Here is a 23,828-nt window from a genome sequence, read left to right as displayed (position 1 = left end):
TTTTAAAATTCTATTTAAAATAGTTATGATCACAAGATACAAACTGCTCCCTCACTACCACTTCATTCACTTGCCCTGCCTTACTTCTCAAGAGAAGTTTAAGTTTTGCTTCTTCTCTAGTAGGCACATTTACAGATTGAAGAAGAAAGTTTTTCTGAACATATTTAACAAATTCCTCCTCATCCAAGCCCTTAACACTATACCAGTCCCAATCCATGTTTGGAAAGTTAAAATTCCCCACTATTACAACTCTATTACTCCTCCAGACATCTGAGGCCTCCCTACGTATTTGCTCCTCAGTTTTCCGCTGACCTTTGGGGATCCTATTGTACAATCCCATGAAAGTGATGATCCCCTTCTTATTTCTGAGTTCCACCATATAGCTTCAGTGAACGATCACCCAGGAATATCCTCTCTAAATACAGCAGTAATATTTTCCCTAATCATTCCCCTCTTATCTTGCCTCCCTTTCTATCTTTCTTAAAGCATCTAAATCCTGCAACACTGACCTGCCAGTCCTGTCCCTCCCTCAGTCCTGTATCTGTAACAGCTATGATATCCCAGTCCCATGTTCCTCGACATGCCCTGAGTTCATCCACCTTATCTGTCAGACCTCTTGCATTGAAAATAATTCTTCAGAGTTTCCTTGTTTTCTGACATACTCTTACCTGCCACCTTGTCTAATTAACTTGCTCTCTTTAACTGCAGAACAATCCATAGAATTAGAATTAGGATCCCTACACTGTGGAAATAGGCCCTTTAGCCAAACAAGTCCACACCGACCCTCCGAAAAGTAACCCACTCAGACCCATTCCCCTACCCTATATTTGCCTTAGCACTGCTTCCTCACAGTGCCAGTGACCTGGGTTCAATTCCTGCCTCAGGCAACTGTCTGTGTGGAGTTTGCACATTCTCATGCCTGCGTGGGTTTCATCCAGGTGCTCCAGTTTCCTCCCACAATCCAAAGATGTGCAGGTTAGGTGAATTGGCTATGCTAAATTGCCCATAGTGTTAGTTGCATTAGTCAGGGGTAAAATATAGGGAAATGAGTCTGGGTAGGTTACTCTTTGGATGGTCAGTGTAGGGAATCTAATCTAAAGCACCTAACCTACACATCCCCAAATACTATGGGCAATTTAGCATGACCAATTCACCTAACCTGCACATCTTTGGACTGTGGGAGGAAACCCACACAGACAAAGGAGAATGCAATGTGCAAACTCCACACAGACAGTCTGATGCTGGAATCGTACCTGGGTCCCTGGCACTGTGAGGCAACAGTGCTAACCACTGAGCCACTGTGCTGCCCTACTTTCTCTGTAGCTTTCTCTGTATTCTCACTACTACTTAAAAAACCCCTACCTCCATTCTCGATTAAAGGCTCTTGAGTAACTCTAGCAATCTCCTCGACAAGATATTGGTCTCCCGTTTGAACCAACCTTTTTTGAGCAGGTCTCTTCTGCTCCAGAAGAGATTCCCACAATCCAAAAATCTGAGTCCTTGACCCTTGCACCATCATCTCAGCCATTCATTTATCTGCCCGATCCTCCTCTTCCTCCTCTCACCAGCACATGGCATTGAAGTAATCCAGAGATTACTACCTTTGACATCTTGCTTTTTAACCTCCTACTTAATGTCCTATATTGCCTCTGCACAACCCCATCCCCTTTTCTACTTATGTCATTTGTACCAATGTATACAATGACCTCTGGCTGTTCAGGGGCAGCATGGTGGCTCAATAGTTAGCACTGCAGACTCACAACAGCAGGAACCAGGGTTTGATTCCAGCCTTGGGCGACTGTCTGTGTGGATTTGCGGATGACACTAAGGTCAGTAGAGTTGTGGATAGTAACGAACGATGTTGTAGATTACAGAGACACAGATAAGCTGCAGAGCTGGGCTGACAAGTGGCAAATGGTGTTTAATGCAGAAAAGTGAGAGGTGATTCACTTTGGAAGGGGTAACAGGAATGCAGATTACTGGGCTAATTATAAGATTCTTGGTAGTGTAGATGAGTAGAGAGATCTCAGAGTCCAGGCACACAAATCCTTGAATGTTGCCACGCAGGTTAATTGGGTTGTTAAGAAGGCATATGGTGTGTTAGCTTTTATAGGTAGAGGGAGTGAGTTTCGGAACCATGAGACCATTCTGCAGCTGTACAAAGCTTTGATACAACCAAATTTGGAATATTACATACAGTTCTGGTCACCGCATTTTCGGAAGGACGTGGAAGTTTTGGAAAAGGTTCAGAGGAGATAGACTAGGATGTTGCCTGGTACAGAGGTAAGGTCTTATGAGGAAAGGTTAAGGGACTTGAGGCTGTTTTTGTTAGAGAGAAGATTGAGTGGTGACTTAATTGAGACATTTAAGATAATCAGAGGGTTAGATAGGGTGGAAAGTGAGAGCCTTTTTCCTAGGATGGGGATGGCAATGGCTAGCATGAGGGGACATAGCTTTAAATTGAGGGGTGATAGATATAGGACAGATGTCAGAGGTAGTTTCTTTACTCAGGGGGTAGTAGGGGCATGGAATGCACTGCCTGCAACAGTAGTAGACTCGCCAACTTTAAGGAGATTTAAATGGTTATTGGATAGGCATATGGATAAGAATGGAAAATTGTACGTTAGATGGGCTTCAGATTGTTGTATTGACCTGTGGAATTATTGAGGGCTGAAGGGCCCGTAGTGCACTGTAATGTTCTATGTTCTATTTACTCTCTCCTTTGACAAGTTGCTGCAACTGCTCCAAGAAGTCCTTGACTTTGGCACCAGGGAGGCAATACACCTTCCTGAATTCTTGCTCACAACTGCAGAATCACCTGTCTATGCCCCTGACTGGAGAGTCCGCTATAACAATTACTTGTTTGAATCTTGACAAACCCTGTTCAACAGAAGATCTAAGGTGCCTAATCGATAAGGCCTTGCTCTTCAGTAAAAATTGAAGCTTGCAAGAAAGCTTCATTATATGATATCTGACATGGCCTCAGAACCAAAGGACTTTATAGTCAAAGTAGTACTACAAGGTACAGTCACTGTTCTACTGTAGCAACTAATTTTGCAAAGCAAGGAACTACAAAGAGAAAGAAGATTATTATCAATGAGTCTGCTTTGAAGGAGGACTGGAGAAATACACATGGGCAAGGCACCCCTGTTGTCTGTCAATCACACTATGTGATTCTCTACCTCCACCAGAGAAGGTGAAAGGGATATCAGTATAATATGTTCTCTGAAAGACAGCAAGTCCAACAATGCAGCACTTCCCAAGTACTAACCCATTCTACATACTCACATCTCTGAAGTGGAATATTAACCTGCAACTCTCTGACTCAGAGATACACAGTTCTACAAACTGTCTGTAGAAAGCAACACAATATACTTTGATTTGATATTCAAGATTAATCAGTCTTTAAACAATTGTGCCCACAATGTTTTCCACAGGAAAAGGAGATTAGATGGGCAAAGACAACATAATTTAAGAATAGATTCAAAATTTCAACATTAACTAAACTTTAAAAAGTCATTAGAAATAAATAACAAAAGGAGATGGGACTGGTCAGAAATAGTTCACTTAACAGAGAAAGCTGATACTTAAATTCTCGTATATCAACATAAAAAGTAGGCGATTTGAAGATAGACAAGGGGACAGGTAGTTATGATTTTGTATTTGAGTGAGCTTTCTCCATGCCACCATAAAACATTTTGCACCACATATGTAATGCCACTAGTGCTCCAAAGTCCAAAGGTAAACATTTATTTTAGTCATTGAACCTGTAAACATTAGATAATCTCAAGTGCATATGGTCTTTTAAAAATGAATCTCTGCCTTTACAAATGATTATCACAAAACAGGAATTTATTGTAGAAACACTGATTAGCATTTCGCTTTGCCAAATTTATTTAGTATTTACTAGTGGAATGGAAAACTCTTCCTAAATATATGAAACTATTCTTGGCTGAAGTTATTACTTTTGAAATAAAAGCAAAACATGTTGGAAATACACAGCAGGCCAGACCGCATCTGTGGAGAGAAAAACAGAAGTTTAACCAGGCCTCTCTCAATGTTGGGAGCACTCACTGCATCTTTTAACTTAGCTCTGGAGTTTGTGGAGAGATTTAAGATAGGTGAGAATTACTGATGGTTAACGACTGAATTAACCGCTCAGATTATATCATTCACATTCAGCTTCCCAACCGACCACCTAAGTAAAGTGGATGGGCAGAATTTTCAACATGGTGGTCAAAGCAAATACCTGGCTGTGAAGAGCTTCTCTGTTGTTTATCAGTCATCACCACCTCAGGGCACAATCCATGGGCACTGGCCACATAGATCCCTCAACAAAGGACGATGGCATCAAATGGTTGCCAATCCCTCAGGCACCTCTCGGGTTCACCTCCGGGATGCCGAGGAGGGGCACTCAGCGCTGAACAGCTGCTGTGAGGCCACTGGTGTGTGCGCACACACGCACGTGCGGCCACAGGTGTGTTTGTAAGATTACATGTTGACAATTTGTAGTTGTTTACCTTTAATTAGAAGAATTTACTGTAATAGGTATAAGTTCTTGTTAAGTACAGAAACCCGGTTTGTATCTTCTGGTAATCTGGTGGATATCTGGCAGGTAAACCGGGCACACTGCATATTCCGATGAAATATATAATTTTCTGTCAATTCTGGAAACAGATGGACTTGATTTACAGTGCATTACTCCAGTGAGAGGCCTAACTTCTGGTGCAGAGTTTAATTTTATTTTAAATAGTGCAAAAGTAGCAATTTCTTTGAACCCAAAGGGTAACTTTTGCATGGTTAATGGCAAAACTATTCAAATTGCTGAGCAGTTGGAGTCAATTCACATTTCGCGGGCTACCTTTTGCTCAACAGAAATTTCAGAGTTATTTGCATGCTAAACATAGCATGCATATTAAATTTACCATGACTTTTTCAGCTAATTCCAGGACATAACTATTACAAAAAATAAACCAATTGTTGTGACTAGAATTTTGGTATTTTATTAAATTTTTCCTTTAGAATGCTTACATGATTTCAACTGAACTAGTAAAAAGTATAATTTACCTCACTGACCCACTCTCTGGATGGGGTCTCATTCCATTGCTTCGGTCCCATCTAAGAGGAGCAGGTTCCATTGTTGGCAAACCAGTAGCTGATGTGGTGGTTGTCCATGATCCTGTGTTTCTTCTAAGCTGTCCAGTTGGTAAACTTCGTCTTAAACGCTAAATTTAGAAAAATACACAAAGTTAGCAAACTAACTGAACAAATGACTTAACTACTGCCTTAAATTTTATTAGTCATAAAAATATTACAACACAGGAGGTAACTTAGCATATTGAGTCCCTGCCAGTTTTATATGGGAAATCTAATCAAATCCACTCTTCCCAATCAACCTTGTAGTCCTATCATTGACCTCCCTTGAAAACCCATCCAATTTCCTTTTTAAATCACTCATTGTTTCTGCATTTACCACCCTCTTGGGAACAAGTTCTTGTTATTGAGTTAAAACCATTCCTCCTTCTATTCCCTTACATCTCGTGCTGTAAACCTTAAATCTGTGGACCTCTATGAGGTCAGCTCATAGGAACAGATTTTCATTTGCTCCTTTATCTAAATCTGTTATGATCTTATACAACTCATTCAAAAATATCCTATAATTTCCTTTGCTACAAGGAGAACAATCCCAGCTTTTTAATCTAACTTTGGAGCTAAAATACTTAATCCCTGGAACCACCTGATAAATCTCCTCTGTACCTTTTTAAGAACCCTCATATTCTTCTTAAAGTGTAGAACAAAAAAACAAAGATAAGTACAGCAGAGCAACAGGCCCTGTGGCCCAATAAAACCTCACTGATACATGACACCTTCCTAAACTAAAAACCTTATGCTTCTTTGGAGTCCACATCCCTGTATTCTCTGCCCAGTCATGTATCTGCCAAGATGCCTCTCAGAAGTTGCCATTATATGTCTGCTTCGACCACCTCCTCTGGCACCTTCTTTTACCTTAAATCCTATGTCCCTTAGTACTAGCACTTCTACCTTGAGAAAAACTGCGACAATCTATTCTATCCCTGGTTCACATAATTTTGTAAACTACTATCAGGTTGCCAGTCAGCATCTGATACTCAAATGAAAACAAATCATGTTTGATTAATCTCTCCTCATAGCCAACAAAACCAGGCAACATCCTGGTAAACCTGTTCTCTGCCCTCTTCAAAACCTTCGCAAAATTTTGGGAGTGTGGTGACCAAAACTGTACACAATATTCCAAATGTGGCCTAACTAAAGTTCGACACAGCCATAATGTGACTTGCCAATTTTTTATACTCTATGCCCAACTGACAAAGGCAAGCATGCCGTATGCCTTCTTCACCACCGTTTCCATTTGTGTTACCACTTCCAGGGATCTTTGGACCCATCACCTAAATCCCTCTGTATGTTAGTGGTTTGCATGGTCAGCAAGGAAAGATTATATCCAGAGTGAGACACACACTGAGTGTACATGTATTTGGAAGAATTTGGAGGCAGCATAGGTATTTGTTATAGAGGAGAGCAAGTGCTTGTTTTGGCTTATATTAGTTAGGTTTACTTAACAGGATAATTTGGAGCCTATGATCAGGGACCCAGAACAAAAGGGTGACGTCATAGATAAACCATAAGGTGGTGATAGCTATTAATTTCACAATTAATTTCAGTTTACTTCCAGACTGAAGATAAACAGGAAAATATTTTCAAATTGCAAACTGAAAGACCAATGTTTCTTCAATGTCAAATTAAACAGAGTGCATAGCCAGGTGTTGTGCTTGCATGATGTGGGAGCTCGTGGATCCCATTGTGCCATCATAATGACCACATTTGCAGCAAGGGTTGCAGCTTTGTCCAGCTCAGAGCTTTGAACATTGCAACACATCAGGGAGGGAGAGAGTTATCTGGATGCTGTGTTTTAGGAGGCAGTCACACCTATTAAGTTAACTACCTCGAATTCAGTCAGTGATCAGGGACAGGAGAGTGTGACTATGAGCAAAGTAGTTAAGGGGATCCAGGGGGTAGTGCTGAAGTACCCCCATCCCTTGAGCTTGTCCCGCATGTTGGAGATTCTTGCTCCCTGTATGGACGAGAGCAAGAGCTGCAGGGAGGATGAGTAAACAAGGTAAAGGACTTTTCGGAGCCGTTGCGGCAACTTGTCAAAGGATAGAGTAGACAGAGTGAATATCAACGTTTTGGACCGGAGCCCTTCATCAAGAATTTCTGATGAAGGGCTCTGGCCTGAAATGTTGGTTTTCCTGCTCCTCAGATGCTGCCGGACTTGCTGTGCTTTTCCAGCAACACACTCTCAACTCTGATCTCCAGCATCTGCATACCTCAATGTCTCCAAGATGTTAAAAAGCAAGACTTCAAAGGTAATAATCTCTGGATTACTTCAGTGCCATGTGCTAGTGAGAGGAGGAATAGCAGGATAGGGCAGATAAATGAGGAGCTGTGAAAATGGTACTGGGGCAAGGACTCAGATTTTTGGATTGTTGGAATCTCTTCTGGGGCAGAAGAGACCTGTTCAAAAGGGGGAACCAATATCCGAGCGGGAAGATCGTTAGAGATACTCGGGAGCCTTTAAACTAGAACGTAGGCAGGGTGGAGGGATCCTAAGCAGTAGTGAGAATAGAGAAGTGAAGTTCTTTAATCAGGAATAGCATAGTCAGGGCAATAGACTCTGTTCTAGTCAGGATCAAGAGTCCCAAAGACTATGATGACTGCCAGGCGTCCAGGTTCAGGATATCTCATCTGGTCTGCAGAGGAACTTCGAGTGGGAGGAAAAAGCTTCAGCTGCCATGGTGCACGTAGGTACCAACAACATAGGTAAAAACAGGAAAGGGGTTTTGCTGAGGGAATATGAGTAGTTAGGGGCCAAATTAAACAGCAAAACCAAAAGGTAGTAATTTCTAGATTACTACACATGCCATGAGCAAACTGGCAAAGGGTCAACAAGATTAAAGACATAAACACATAGCTCAAAGCTTGGTGTGGGAGAAACAGGTTTAACTTCGTGGGACATTGGCACCAGTATTAGGGAAGGAAGCTGTTCCAATGGATTCCACCTGAATTACGTTGGGACCAGAGTCTTGGCAAATTGCATAACTAGGTCTTTAGACTAAATTGTGGGGGGATGGGTTCAGTTGCATGGAAAATTATGGAAAAGTTGGGGGAGGGCTCAGCAGAAGTTATTAAAGTTTCAGAACAGTAGGACAGAGAGTATGGAAAAGGTCAGAAACTTAACTTCAGACTGTAAATAAGTGGAGAGGATGGGCAATCAACGTAGGACTGAGGGTGTTGTACTTAAATGCATACATTATATGAAACAAGGTAAATAAGCTTGCAGTACAGATTAAAATTGGTATCACAGAGACATGGCTGCAAGGGAGATCAGGAATAGTCATTAAATATCCAAGGATACATGTCCCATTGAAAGTACAGGCAGATGGGCAAAGGGTACGGAGTTGCCTTGTTAATAAGAAATGAAAATAAATTGATAGCATGAAGTGATATCGAGTCAGAAGGTGTAGAATCTATGTGGGTAGAGCTGAGCAACCTCAAAGGATAAAAAGATTCTGATGGGAGTTTAGAATAAGATAAATCAAGGAATGAAAAACACATGTAAGAAAGGCACTTAATTATAATAATCATGGGGTCTGTGATATGCAGGTGGACTGGGAAGATCAGGTTGGCAGAGAATCTGATGAAAAGAAATTTGTGAAATGTTTACGAGATGGTTTTTTTCTGAGCAGTTAGCTGTAGAGCCCACTAGTGAACAGGCAGCTGTGGATTTGGAGAAGTTTAGATTAGATTCCCTACAGTATAGAAACAGGCCCCTCGGCCCAACAGGTCCACACCAACCCTCTGAAGAGTAACCCACCTCGACCCATTCCCTTACCCTATATTTAGTCCTGACTAACACAATGGGCAATTCACCTAACACTATGGGGCAATTTAGCATGGCCAATTCACCTGACCAGCACATCTTTTGGACTGTGGGAGGAAACCGGAGCACCCGGAGGCAACCCACGCAGACACGGGGAGAATGTGCCAACTCTACACAGACAGTCGCACAAGGATGGAATCGAACCCGGGTCCCTGGTGCTGTGAAGGCAGCAGTGCTAACCACTGAGCCACTGTGCAATATCATGTGTCATGAGGCAAACCTGATTAGGGAGCTTCAGGTGAAGGAACCCTTCAAAGGCAGTGACCACAATATGACAGAATTCACCCTGCGGCTTGAGGGGGAGAAGCTGGAATCAGGTTTAATAGTATTGCAATTGAGTAAAGGTAACTACAAAGACATGCGGGAGGAGCTGACCAGCATTGATTGGAAAGAGAGCTTAGCAGTGAAGATGATGGAGAAGCAATGGCAGGAGTTTCTGGGATTAATGCAGGAGATACAACAGAAATTCATTCCAAAGAAGAAGAAACAAACTAATGAGAGGATGAGGTAAACATGGCTGACAAGGGAAAGCAAAGAACAATATAAAAGCAAAATAAAAAGAGCAAAACATCTAAAGTAAAAAGCAGAAGAAAACTAATATGATGTTGTGAAGATTAGTGAGAAGCTAGAGAATTGGGAAGCCTTTAAAAACCAGCAGAGGGTTAACTAAAACAACAATAAGGCGGTGGAAGAAGATTAATAGGAGGGTAAGCTAACTAGTAAAATAAAAGAAGACTGCAAGAGATTTTATTTACATATATAAAAGGTGGTAATTGGACTGCTGGAACATGAGTCTGAAGTAGTAGTAATGTGGAACAAAGAAATGGAAGAGGAATTGAACTGGTACTTAGCATCAATTTTCATTATGGAAGATATCAGCAGCATACCATAACTTCAAGGCAGACTGGAGGCAGAATGAGTGTAGTGGCCATCAATAAGGAAAAGGGACTAGGGAAGGTAAAAGGTCTGAAGATGAATAAATCACCCAGATAGAATGAACTGCACCCTCGAGTTATGAAAGTGATGGCTGAGGCAATTGGAGATGTATTGGTGGTGTTCTTTTAGGAATTACTGGAGCAAGGGAGGGTGCCAGGAAACACAAACATGGCTAACACCCCTGTTTGAGAAGGAAGGGAGCAGAAGAGGAAACCATAGGCTAGTTAGCTTGGCCTTGATCGTTGCTAAGAATTTAGAGTCCATTTTCAAGGATGAGATTGCAGAGTATTTGGTAGTGCATAGTAAAACAGGACTGAGGAAGCGCAGCTTTCTTTATCAAGGGGAGGTCATGCATGACAAATCATAGAGTCATAGAGATGTACAGCATGGAAACAGACCCTTCGGTCCAACCCATCCATGCCGACCAGATAGCCCAACCCAATCTAGTCCCACCTGCCAGCTCCCGGCCCATATCCCTCCAAACCCTTCCTATTCATATACCCAACTAAATGCCTCTTAAATGTTGCAGCCTCACCAGCCTCCACCACTTCCTCTGGCAGCTCATTCCATACACGTATCACCCTCTGCGTGAAAAAGTTGCCCCTTTTATATCTTTCCCCTCTCACCCTAAACTTATCCCTCTAGTTCTGGCCTCCCCAACCCCAGAGAAAAGACTTTGCCTATTTACCCTATCCATGACCCCCATAATTTGGTAAACCTCTATGAGGCAACCTCAGCTCCAGGGGAAACAGCCCTAGCTTGTTCAGCATCTCCTATAGCTTCTTTGAGGACATAATGGTCAAGTTAGATAATAATCTACTTTCTCGAAGGCCTTTGACAAGGTGCTGTACAGGAGGCTGCCAAATAAGATAAGAACCTATGGTACTAAGGGCAAGGAACTAACATGGATAGAGAATGGCTGACTGGCAGAAAACAGTGTGGGGATAAAGGGATCTTTTTCAGGACGGCAGTCAATGATGAGAGTCCCGCTGGGGGCAGTGTTGAGACCACAACTATTCATGTCATACATTACTGACCTGGATGAAGGAAGTGAAGGCGTTGCCCCTAAGTTTGCAGATGACAAAGTGGAGTGAGATATAGTGTTGAGGAAGTGGGAAGACTGCAGAAGGACTTGGTCAGGCTTGAACAAAGGGCACATGGCCTGAAATGTGGGAAAAGCATGAGGTTACACACTTCGGTTGGTAGAATAAAGGTGTAAACTATTTTTGAAATGGGGAAAAGCTTCCGAAATCTGAAGCTCAAGTGGTCAAAGGAGTCCTAGTTCAGGTTGCGTTTAAGATTACAAGAGCAGAGATGCATTGCTGGTGCTGCACAGGGTTCTGGTCGGACCACGTTTAGAATATTGAGAGCAGTTTTGGGCCCTGTATCTGAGGAATGATATGCTGCCATTGCAGAGGGTCCAGAGGAGCTTTACAAGAATGAGTCTTGCTTGAATGGCTTGTCATATAAGGTGCAGTTGAGGACTCTGGATCTGTACTCGATGTAGTTTAGAAAGATGAGAGGGGGAGAGATCTAACTCAAATGTATAAACTACCAAGAGGCCTGGATACATTGGTCATGGAGAAGATGTTTCTACTATTGAGACACGAGAACCCAAGGACCCAGCCTCAGATTGAAAGGACAACCCCCTTTAGAATTGAGATGAGTGGGAATTTCATCATCTGGAGCGTGGTTTATCTGTGGAATTCACTGCATCAAAAGGCTGTGGAGGCTAAGTTACTGAGTGTAATGCAGACAGAGACAGACAAGTTCTTGATTGGTAAGGGAAGCAAAGATTAAAGGGAAATGGCAGAATGATTGGGTTGAAAAACATATCAGCTATGATCAAATGAAGGAGCAGAATCAAATGGGTTGGATGGCCTAATTCTGCTCCTATATCTTGTGGTCTTCTTAGGGGTCTGCCATTTGCTCTATACCTCTGTGCTGCATTCGACCTTACAAAATGCATAACCTTGTATTTGTCCAGATTAATTCCATTTGCCATTTCTCCACCCAAGTCTCCAACCTATATATCGAGCTGTACCCTCAGGCAATCTGCTCACTATGCACAGCTCCCCCAATCTTTGTGCCATTTGCAAACTTAGTAATCAGACCTCCAAATTTCTAAAACCACCCTTCCACCATCATTCTGTCTTGTATGACTAAGCTCATTCTGTATCCATCATACCAGCTCACCATGGATTTCATGTGACTTTACCTGTATCAGCCTGCCAGAAGGACCTTGTGAAAGGCCTTGCCAAACTCCTTGCAGACAACATCCACTGCCCTGGCCTCCTCAATCAACTTTGTAATTTCTTCAAAAAAACTCAAACAAGTTTGTGAGACTTGAACTCCCCTACCCATCATTAATAAGTCCATATTCTTCCACATGTAAGTAAATCCTGTTCCTAAGAATCTTCTCCAATAACTTCCTTAGCAGTATGGTAAGCCTGTATTCCCTGGATTATCCCTGTCCCACTTCTTAAAAGGAAAAGCATTGGTTATTCACCAGTCTTCTGCAACTTCTCCTGTGACTAAAGACCAAAAGAAAAATTTTGTTCAAAGTCCGAGCAATTTCCGTCAGCACCTTTCTCAGTATTCTGGGTTAGATCCCATCAGGACCTGGGGACTTGTCTATACCAATGCTGTACAAGACATCCAACACAATTTTTTATATCAATATGCTCTAGAATATCAACATACTCCTCTCTAGACTACCATCAACCATGCCACTCTCCTTTATGAATACCAATGCAAAGTATTCATTAAGGATATCAACTTGAGGCTCTCAGTCCACAACTTTACCTCATCTCAATTTGACAGAACTAGCACTTCATAAAGATTTAGCATAAGTTAGCTGAATTTGCACTCAACACCACTATTTATGAAGCCACATTTTGCCAACTACTTTCTCAAGATGTCCTGCCACCTTCAAAAATGCCACAAATGAACCTCCAGGACACTGGCCTGCACATAGTTTAGAGCTCTCACACATTGTCTATAATCCTTCTCCTTATCTTTTCTGCTAACATGCATCATCTCACACTTCTGTGTTAAAATCTGTCAGCAACCAGGTCTGCCAATTCCACTAGCTGATGTTACGAGCCTGTGTCCTGTTACAGTCGATTCGCATTACCTTCAATCAGCCACTTCCTCTTAAGTTGTCTCTCGGGATTAAGTATGACTCTGGTATTGTGGATCCTTTGTTGACTGAATAGTTTAATACTGGATCAGCAAATCTTATTACATGTGGAGCAGGAGGCATTTGCTAAAGTGGGTTGGTGAGTGGAATGCACAATTTTTGTGCTTTTCTGCCATATGGGCCTGTTAGAAACTCTTGAAATAGTTGTCCCTTTCTCCAAACTGGGTCTTGAGCTTGGGTTTCACACAAGTTAATGGATGTATAATACTTCTTCAGCGAAGCTTTGAGGACATGGGCTGGGTGCTGGCAGGTGGGACTAAATTGGGTTAGGATATCTGGTCGGCATGGACAAGTTGGACTGAAGGGTCTATTTGCTGGCTGTACATCTCTATGGCTCTATGACATCCTTAAAGCATTTCCTCCCCCTCCTGCTTACCACTTATACCCATATGTGGAGTGAAGAGATTGTTTTCGAAGCCTTGAGTCAGGCATGTAAATGATGTGGTCCACCTCATGCAGCTGACTGTCCATGACTAGTGCCTCAACATTGCCTGAGAGGACAATGTATTGGAGTGCCAGTAATTTGCATGTTTTTTGCAAAGGTATCAGTGATGTTATTTCTCAAGGGATTTAAGGCATCTGCTGTACATTTTCCATGTCTAACAAGCACACAGGAGGGCTGGTAAAACTGCACTACTTTGTAGACGATGATCTTGGTGTCAGGTTTGAGGTCTTTGTGATCAAGCAGTCTTTGCCTCAGACAAGCAAAAGCTGCAGTCGCATAGTGGAGGCAGTTGAGTTTTGCCGATGACTACTTTCCTGGGAGGAGATCCTCCTGGAAGGAATGGATTGACATCGTCGAGGGGCTTGCCATGGATCTTGATAAATGGGAACAGTGTTGTTTGATGGGAGCAGGCTGGTAGAAGACACTTGAACATGCCCCATCAGAGACAAGCTGATTTGCCCGTGATTTCTATGCCAGAATTGGGAGGAATACAAACTTCTGGAATGATGTGATAGGCATGTAAGGTGTGTGGAAATCAGACAGCACCAAAGCCCTCCTACTGATGAAAAGTCGAGTATATGGTCTGGTCATAAACACCCTATTTCATTAGAGAGACAAATACAAGACTTTCTGGCTACACACTTAGTCCAGACATTGACACCTGCTTGATTATGCCATCATTGGAGCAAGGGACTGTAAGACATCCACATCATCTCCGCTGTGACAGAAGCTGACAAATTCTGGACCAACCATCGCATAAGCTGACCTTTTTATCACCATCAGGCTGGCCTAAAAATAGCAGAAGCAGAAACAGGAGCAGCTACAGATGCATTGCAACAGGAAACTGAATGATTCTATAATCACAGACCTACTTGATCAGCCTGACAATGCTCAATGAACAGAAACTAGAGAACATCCAAAGTGCTTGGTCTGGCCTTACTGCCATCATAAACATAAGAGGAGACTTTGGGTTTCTCTCCCAGGAAATATCGACTAGTTTAATGAGAACCATCACCAAATCCAGAGCTACAAAGTTACAAGTGTAAGGCATTCATGAATTGGAAACACGATCAATACGAAAGGAACAAAAGCAGTTCCAGAGATAAATGAATGTTGGAAGCACAACAACAAATCTGGGACTTCAGCAACAATGGTGGATGGAAAAAAAGCAAAACGTGCAGCAACACATGGACAGCCATGGTATGCATGGATTCTTTAGCACAGCGATGATATTTATGGCCAAAGGACCTTCTCCATCAGGAGCTATGAATAGAGTGGTGGTCACCAAGGACAAAGAGGCAGTTTGTACTTGAAGGAACGAACGTTCTAAGGATGTCCTTAACAGAGACTCATTCTTGACATTAATGCCCTCGACTGCATCCCACAGCATTCCCAATCAATCACCATCTCAGCACACCCCAAGATAAACAAGTTGAAAGGTCATTCGACAGCTAAGAACCAACAAATTCATAGCACAGATGGAATCCCTGCTGAACTACTGAAATATGGAGCGAAGCATCTTCACATAATTGAGGAGAGTATGTCAGGTTGATTGCAGTAACTATAGACAGGTATTCCCAATAAAGGGAAGTTTATTCTGAAAACCCTCCTTCCAGTGGCTGAAGTGCTCCTCAAAAATCCACAAACTGTATTCTGCCCATCAAAATGCACAAAAAACATGATCTTCGCAGCAAGCCAAGTCCATATGCAGAGAGAATCAGCAAACTCTATACATGGCTTTTTTTTATTTCACTTTTTGTGCCTTTGATTCTGCCATTTTGGAGTGACTATGAAATATCCTCCTCAATTTTGCTTGGCTGCACAAATCCACCACCATCCTCTTCCTGCTGCATGATAGCAATGCAAATCATATTCCTCATCAACAGATGCACACAAACGTGTGCACAAACAGAGGTCAAGTGAGACTGTATTATTCCTCTTTTCCATCCTCTTCAGTGTAACACTCCACATCACATTGACAATGTTTTTCGCTAATGTGGAGCTAATCTATGGGATGAGTCAGAAACTATTCACTGATGTTCCCTCTAAGTGGCATGACTGCACATGCACAACGATCCTCCGATGTTTTATGCATGGCAATAAAAAGCTGATGTCATTCTCAGCACTGACATCCAGTTCCAGAAATCGCTGTCATGTATAGACATGGGAGGTCAATTAGAAGAAATAAAAATTAGCAGGAACATGGCTGCTCACATGTGTGTGGCCTCCAATCCAAAACCAAGGCCATCTCAGTCTTTGACCCAAGAAACAGAATTCAGATGATGTCAGCAGGTACACAGGTTGAGCTCCAAGCATTTGTCAATACATTTATGAAGCACATGAGAGAATGACCCTTAAGCTTAACATGTCTGTCACAGTTTCAAGTTTGACATTATAGGCAAATTTTGAAATTATATACCCCATATTCAAGTATCTAAGTCACTTATGTGTAATCCTACGACTGAAATTTGGGGGATAGCACTTTATCAACCTCGAGTCTCAAAAATAATGGTTTATTATGACTTGCTATTGTCTATCCTCAAGCTTATATTTTTAAACTGAATGATGATGGCAGTCCTATTCTACAAGCCTCAGTTTTGTTAAGCCGCCTTGTTCATAACACTTGATTAAAAGCTTTCTTAAAAGCTCCGTAAACAGCATCCATCATCGTCTCTATTACTTCAACCAGCAATAAATTAAGCTATATATCTGTCTTTCACAATCTGTGGTAGCTTATAGTTATGTTTGACACACTGGAAAGTTGGTTTGCAGACGTTTTATCCCCTTCCTGGGTGACATCCTCAGTGCTATGTAGCCTCCTGTGAAACGCTGCTATACTGAGTCGGTGGAATTTATTTGGTTTCGTTCCCACTGCTTCTGGTTACCAGTTCCAGTATTTCATTGCAGTGGTCAGTATATTGTGTCTGGGTCAATGTACTTATTGATGGAGTCTGTGGATGAGTGCCATGCCTCGAGAAATTCTCTGGCTGTCCTCTGTTTGGCTTGTCCTATTATTGTTGTGTTGTCACAGCCGAATTTGTGATCAGACTGTGCAATGAACAACCAGAACTCTGACACAGTACAGTAGCGCTTCACAGGAGGCTCCACAGCACTGAGTACATCACCTAGAAAGGGGACAAAACATCTGCAAACCAACTTCCCACCTTGGTGAACACACCCACAACAACTGCAACCATCATCCAAGCTACAAATCTTGACACAAGCCTTGAACTGTGCAAGCTCTGTCGGACTAATTGAAATGTTTTGAATTGCCTGACCTTTTTTCTTAATTGCTGTGTCTAAAAACCTTACCCGCCACTAATGGTAAAACGACCAGCCTCGTCACCAGCAATATCCTCATGCCCTTTTTTGAATAAAGGTGTTACGTTTGGCATTCTACAATCCTCTGGCCCATCATTATCTAGGGAAGACTGAAATATTAAGAGAAACCCTTCTGCCAATCTCCATATCCACTCCCTTTAGCAATCCAGGATGCAAACTACTTGGATCACATGAATTATCCACATGAATCATCGTCTGTCTTTCCATTATATCCTTACCTGTTTTTACTGCACCCATTTCCTCGAACATCTTATCTCCTGTTATTTGACTGGCATCCTCTTCCTCAGTAAAACTTCCATAAAGTACTCGTCAAGTATTCAAGGTTTGTTCTCTAGGTTTATCACCCTCTTTAGTTCTAATAGGGTCACAAAGCTCTTTCCATTTACTTACTGTTCCAATACCAGTAAAAGATTTTTGGTTCCTTGTATGATAACAACCATTATATTCTCCTTTCCTTGTATTCTAATTTTGACACTCATTGCCTCACACACCTTCCTTCTTAAACTTACTAAAGCCCACGAAACTGCAGGATGCAATCTCTCATGCTATTTCGGTCACACTTCTGGGCCAACTTGAGCAAAATCCATTCACAGATCTAACAGGTCAGGAAAATAAGCAAGTTATTCCCAGGCAGATGTCTCAGATGGAGGATGACCAAAGGTGTTATGGACACAGCAGAGAAAGAAACCTTATTTAAAAAATCTGATCTTCCAGTTTAAATTTTCTTGTTATGCATGCAAATGTTATGTTTTGAGATTTTCACTGCAACACAACTCAAAGCATTACTGACTAAACACTTTCAGTACACAGCTTGAACTTTCAACTATAGCTCTGAAACTCTCCCTTTGTACATTTAGCATAATTTATTCCTATAATCACTCCAATATGATTCTTCGCTCCCTAGGGTTTATTTTTGTCCTTTTTCTCTCTGAGTCTGGTAACTATTAACCCCAGAATTGTCTTTGATGGTGAACTTTCCTGAAAATTCTCTCTCTAGCCCAACTCTTTGAGAATCCTTTTAAATGCTTACAAATTTGGTCTTTTCCATCCAAGTGCGACTTACCAGCCACAATTGCTCATTCATTCTCTCTCTTACATCTTAGCAGGCTGTTGTATCTGAGTATTTCAGGGAGATCTGAGATGCTTCCCTTCTGCTATCTCATTCCATGGCAACATGAATCATACGTATGCAGGTAGAAGACCTTTCATACTTGAACTTCATTTAACCTGGAATTGAGTGACCAGCTTAAAGTATAACCATTTACAAACTGATGTTTTACACAGCTCCCTGGAATTTGGGACTAATAGTTAGTTGCTGTTAGCACAGAAGCTTTTGCCACTATGTACAAATGGGATCACCTTCTTCCCCTTAGAAGTTCCTTGGTCCCGCTTAAATCATTAATAATCAAACCACTCAAATTACTGTTAAAAGAATTCAGGAGATGTTACATGACCGTCTTCCAATCTTCATTCTATCTGAAATATAACCATAGTCCCAAAATATTATCCCTAATTAAAGAGAATATCACAACTGTATTGAGGGAGGACACCTTGGAGGGCTAATTCAGCGAGGCCATATGGGTTGAGCTTAAGGACAGGAAGGGTATAATCACTTTGAAAGGATTGTACTACAGGTCTTCCAACAGCCAGTGGGTGAGAGGGGAACAGAGTGGTGCACAGATTATGGAAAAACATAAAAACAACAGAGTTGTTATGGTAAAAACCAAAAGAACTACAGATGATGTAAATCAGAAACAAAAACAGAAGTTGCTGGAAAAGCTCAGCAGCTCTGGCAGCATCTATGAAGGGAAATCAAAGTTAACATTTTGGGTCTGGTTACCCTTCCTCTGACCTGCTGGCTGTTTTAGAAAGCATTAAGGTAGACAAGTTCCCAGCATTGGATGGTGGTGATTTTAACTTGCCTATATTGGCTGGAACTCGTTTAGTGCCAGGGGCCTGGATTGGGGAGAATGTTACATATAAAACAGTATGTAAATAGTCCAACTAGGGAAGGAGGCCATACTACACCTGATGTTGGGGAATGAGCCCAGCCAGGTGATCAAAGTTTCAGGGGAGTATTTTGTTAACAGTGACCATAATAAGTTATAAATTACTTATGGATAATAATAACAGCAGAGGAAAGCTAACTACTATGATATTAGGCAGTAACTGGGGAACATAAACTGGGGGCAGATGTTTGAGGGCAAATCTAGCATGTGGGAATCTTCTAATGGCCAGTTGATTAGAGTTCAGGACCAGCAGGTTCCTGTGAAAATGAAGGATAAGTGCGGCAAGAGAAATGGAGTGTGTCATTAAAGTGAAAAGGGAGGCATATTTAAGGTCTAGGAAACTGAATACAGACAGGGCCCTCGAAGAATACAAAGACAAAGACAGGATAGAACACAAAACAAGGAATTAGGGAGGCTGAAAGGGGCCATGAAACATCTTTGGCAAACAGGATTGAGGAAAATTTCAAGGGGTTCTATACATAAATAAGGAGCAAGAGGGAAAGTTAGGGAAAGGATAAGTCCACTCAAGGACAAAGGGAATTTATGCATTGAGCAGGAGGAGTAAGTGAGATGTTTAACAAATATGTTACGTTAGTATTAACAAAGGAGAAAGACATGGTGGATGGTGAGTCTCAGAATGGGTATATTGATATTTGGGGCATGTCAAGAGAAAAAAAACGTGGTATTGGCTGTTTTAAAAATTATTAAGGTAGACAAGTTCCCAACATCAGATGGTGCCTATCCTAAAATGCTGGAGGAGGCAGGTGAGGAAAGTGCTCCAACCTTGTATGAAACCTTGGTATCCTCTTTAGACACAGAAGAGATCCCATAGGACTGGAGAATAGCCAATGATGTTCCTTTGTTTAAGGAGGACAACAGGGATAATTTGGGAAACTACAGGCCGGTGAGCCTTACAACAGTGGCAGGGAAATTATTGGAAACAATCTTTACCTAAAGGGTTTACTCACATTTGGAAAATTATAGACTTATTAGTGATAGGCAACGTGGCTTTGTGAGGGGAAAGTCATGTCTCACAAACTTGGTTGAGATTTCTGAGGAAGTGACAAAGACTATTGATGAGGGCAGGGTGTCAGATGTTATCTAAATGGCTTTTGACTTGGGTGTTTTTCTGACTGGATATCTGTGCTGTGATACCTATGTACAATATTTATATATAAATGATTTGGAAGAGAATATATATAGGTGGCCTGACTGGTATGTTTGCAGATGACACAAAGATTGGGAGAGCTGTAGATAGTGAGGAGGATTGTCAGAGGATACGTAGGATATAGGTAGAATGAAGACTTGGGTAGAGAAATGGCAGATGGAATTTAATCTGGACAAATGCCAGGTAATGCATTTTGGAAGACCTAACAGAGGATGGAAGTAAATGGCAGAACTCTTCGTAACATCTCAATATGGAGAGAACTAGGCACACAAGTGCACAGTACCCAGTACCCTGTAAGTGGTAACAGCTGACAGTTTAGTTCCAGTTTTGTCCACTTAAATCCACATTTAGTAAAACCGAAGGTTAAGGTTTTCAAAATTAAGAGAGACTTTCAAAAATATGCAAACCTCATCCATTCATACTTTAAATAAAATTTGAGGTAAAATTAGTGTTAGGTTTCAAAGCAAAGCGAAACATGTGAGCTCGCGGAATATGCAAGATTAAATTGGACAATTTAATGAACTTGTTTTGCACTACGTTTAGTTTATATTTCTTGCCATTAGCTTTGCCAAAATAAAAATCAGGAACCGTTAAAACAAATAGTTGATTTATTATCAGCCTATTTTATGCTTTGAGCATTGACCAATTTCACCCCACTATTCATTCCAACAACGTAACCTGGTCCGATCTGTAAAAGCAGCATACAAGAAAAAGATCCCACAGGTACATGCTTATGATTATGATTATCACAAATTACTTAGTACTGTTTGGTGGAAATAGAAAATTAGCCTTTCTGAAGTTATGGCCATAAGTTTAATGCAGAACAAGAGATCTTTTAAGTGCAATAAGCCCACTCTGAATATTGAGTAAAATATTGCCTTTACATTCTGTTACGTTAACAATTACATTCTGCTTTATCACCTTTTTTACCATTTGATCAAATTAAAATTTCATTAAAAACGACTGTAAAACTCATGAAATTGCTTACCACTAGAAACTTTGGAGACTGGGTACACCAGCTGTTTTAAAATAAAATGTCTCTGACAAAAACAATCAATTTGACTGAATAGCAGCATCTCACATTCTGCTGCACTTATAGCATATTCGCACAAACAACTGAATTTCTGCAGGAAAATATTTTAAATATTTGTCAAATCTTTTGCATCAAAGGCATCTAACCTTTGGAAATATTTTTTCCCCTTTATCTGATAAGTCCTCCATTTCTGAACAGGAGTAAGACTCAGAAAATGATGTAAGTGGATTCACTCTTGGTCTATGTGTATTAGAGAATGTGAGTTGGGATGCAATCAGGCTGTTGATGGTTCGCAGGGATGTGGTGATGTTCGAAGGGAGGGATGGGTCAGCGAGAAGATCTGTAACCAGGCTTTGCGCCTCACCCATAACAGCAGGATCCAATCCATAACCACTACTCAAATTCTGCAAGAAAACACAAGAACATGGCTTTGAAAATTTCCACAGTATATATTCAATTATATTTACTTTCTCTACTTGCACACTTTCAAATACAAATTGCTGTGTCATGGTCATTCAAATCTTTTGAAAGAAACTTTTAAAAAATCCTTACAGCTAAAATTCAGCACATAATACTCCTGTAGAAGAAAACTATTCAAATGTACAACTCACATTTACGAAACATCTTTAATAAAATTCTCCTGTGAAACATCTTAACATTAGGAATAATTTTGATAAATGTGCCCGATAAATTTTTGTTGCAATGATGCTTCCCAAGTATAAATCAAAATATGATGTTTAGTCACATAATGAGTAATAAGGTGAAATGATATAACAAGTGGTCAAATAAGTAAATAGGAGTCCCTTAAAGAAGCAAGAGGTGGAGGTTGGGAAGCAAGGGGAGAGAAATCCAGAGCTAAGAGCCCAGACAACTGACAACACTGGTACAAATAGTAGACCAATCGTTAAAGGGAATGCACAGAAACCAAAACTTAAAATGAGCAGACACTTGAGGGTTGTGGGACTGGAGAGGATTACTGAGTTAAGACAAGGTAAGGCCATGGAAGGATTTAAAAATAAGGATAAGATAAAATATTTGAAGTCAAGATAAGTCTGGGGGAGGCAATGGCCTAGTGGTATTATCACTAGACTATTAATCCAGAAACATAGCAAATGTTCTAGGGACACACTTAGTCCAAAACCCACTACAGCAGATGGTGGAATTTGAATTCCATAAAAAGTATCTGGAATTAAAAATGGACTGATGACCATGAAATCATTGTCCACTGTCAGAAAATTCTACTTTGCTCACTAATATCCTTCAGTTCTTCTCACCTGCCATTCTCACTTGGTCGGGCCTACACGTAACTCCAAACCCACAGGAATGTGGTTGACTTTCAAGTGCTTTCTGAAATAGCCATGCAAGCCACTCAATTCTGTCAACTGCTATAAAGTCTCAACAATAAAATGAAACCAGATGGACTTTCTGGCGTCCACCTAGGCACCAGAAAAGATAATGGCAGAAACAGCCCCACTGACCCTGCGAAGTCCTCCTTACTAACCTCTGGGAGCTAGCACCAACATTGGGACAGCTGTCTCACAGACTAGTCAAGAAGCAGCCTGACATAGTCACACTCACAGGACAATACCTGACAATGTTCCAGACCATCACTATCGCCGTTCCTGGACATGTCCTGTCCTGCTGGTAGGACAGACCCAGCAGAATTGGCAGCACAATGGTATACAGTTGGAAAAGAGTTGCCTTGGGAGTCCTCAACATTGACTCTGGGCAATCACCTAGAATGGCTCAGCAGCAGTAATACTAATCAAACTGGTCAGGTCATAAAGGACATAGCTGCTAGAGTGTGTCTGTGGCAGGTAGTGAAGGAACCAGCAAAAAGGAAGAATGTACTTGACCTCATCCTTACCAATTTGCCAGCTGCAGATGCATCTGTCCATAACAGTAAGGGTAAGAGTGACCATCACATAGGTCTTATCATGGCAAAGTTCTGCCTTCATAATGAGACTACCCTCCACCATATTGTGTGGCACTATCACCATGCTAAATGGGACAGATTTTGAACAGACTTACCGACGCAAGACTGGGCACCCATGAGGTGCTATGGGCCATCAACAGCAGCAGAATTACAACACAATCTACAGCCTCATTGTCCAGAATATCCCTCAACAATCTCACTCAACCATTACCAACAAGCCAGGAAAACAACCCTGCTCAATGGAGAAAGCAGGAGCACACGCCAGATGCATACCAAGCATACCTAAAAATGAGACTTCAACCAAACAGGACTACTTGTATGCCAAAGTGTAAGCAGCATGTGACAGAACTAAGCAATCCCACAATCAATGGATCTGATCTAAACTCTGTATTTCTGCCACTTTCAGTTCTGAATGGTAGAGATAATTAAATATCAAAATGAAATGGTAGAGGCGGAGGATATGCCCTGCCTGCAACAGTAGTGGACTCGTCAATTTTAAGGGCATTTAAATAATCATTGGATAAACATATCGATGATAATGGAATAGTACAGGATGGATGAGCTTCAGATTGGTTCCACAGGTCGGCCTAACATTAAGGGCCAAAGGGCCTTTACTATGCTAAGATGTTCTATGTTCTATCTAAGATATCACTTGATAGGAACTCCAACTATCAACATCTTAGGGATTACTATTGACCAGAAACATAAACACACACAAGTAACTCCCCAAAGTTTATACACCAACTGCAAGGCACTGCCAACCAGCAATACCCATGTCCC

The 23,828-nt window shown here is 41.4% G+C and overlaps 1 protein-coding gene across 1 annotated transcript in view; it reads right to left on the bottom strand.

The window, feature by feature from the left end:
• Window positions 1-23,828, bottom strand: part of pde3b (phosphodiesterase 3B) — a 123,377-nt gene that overhangs the window by 41,736 nt on the left and 57,813 nt on the right. Inside the window, exons 3-4 of the mRNA XM_043705806.1 lie at window positions 21,259-21,516; window positions 5,068-5,225 (exon numbers count right to left, since the gene is read on the bottom strand). Coding sequence (XP_043561741.1) covers window positions 5,068-5,225; window positions 21,259-21,516 — 416 coding nt within the window. The remainder of the gene's footprint in view (window positions 1-5,067; window positions 5,226-21,258; window positions 21,517-23,828) is intronic.

Source organism: Chiloscyllium plagiosum, chromosome 16 (genome assembly GCF_004010195.1).
Source record: "Chiloscyllium plagiosum isolate BGI_BamShark_2017 chromosome 16, ASM401019v2, whole genome shotgun sequence".
Classification (NCBI taxonomy): domain Eukaryota; kingdom Metazoa; phylum Chordata; class Chondrichthyes; order Orectolobiformes; family Hemiscylliidae; genus Chiloscyllium; species Chiloscyllium plagiosum.
The sequence above is the reverse complement of the archived record's forward strand: the minus strand, read 5'-3'. Positions and strand labels throughout refer to the sequence as shown.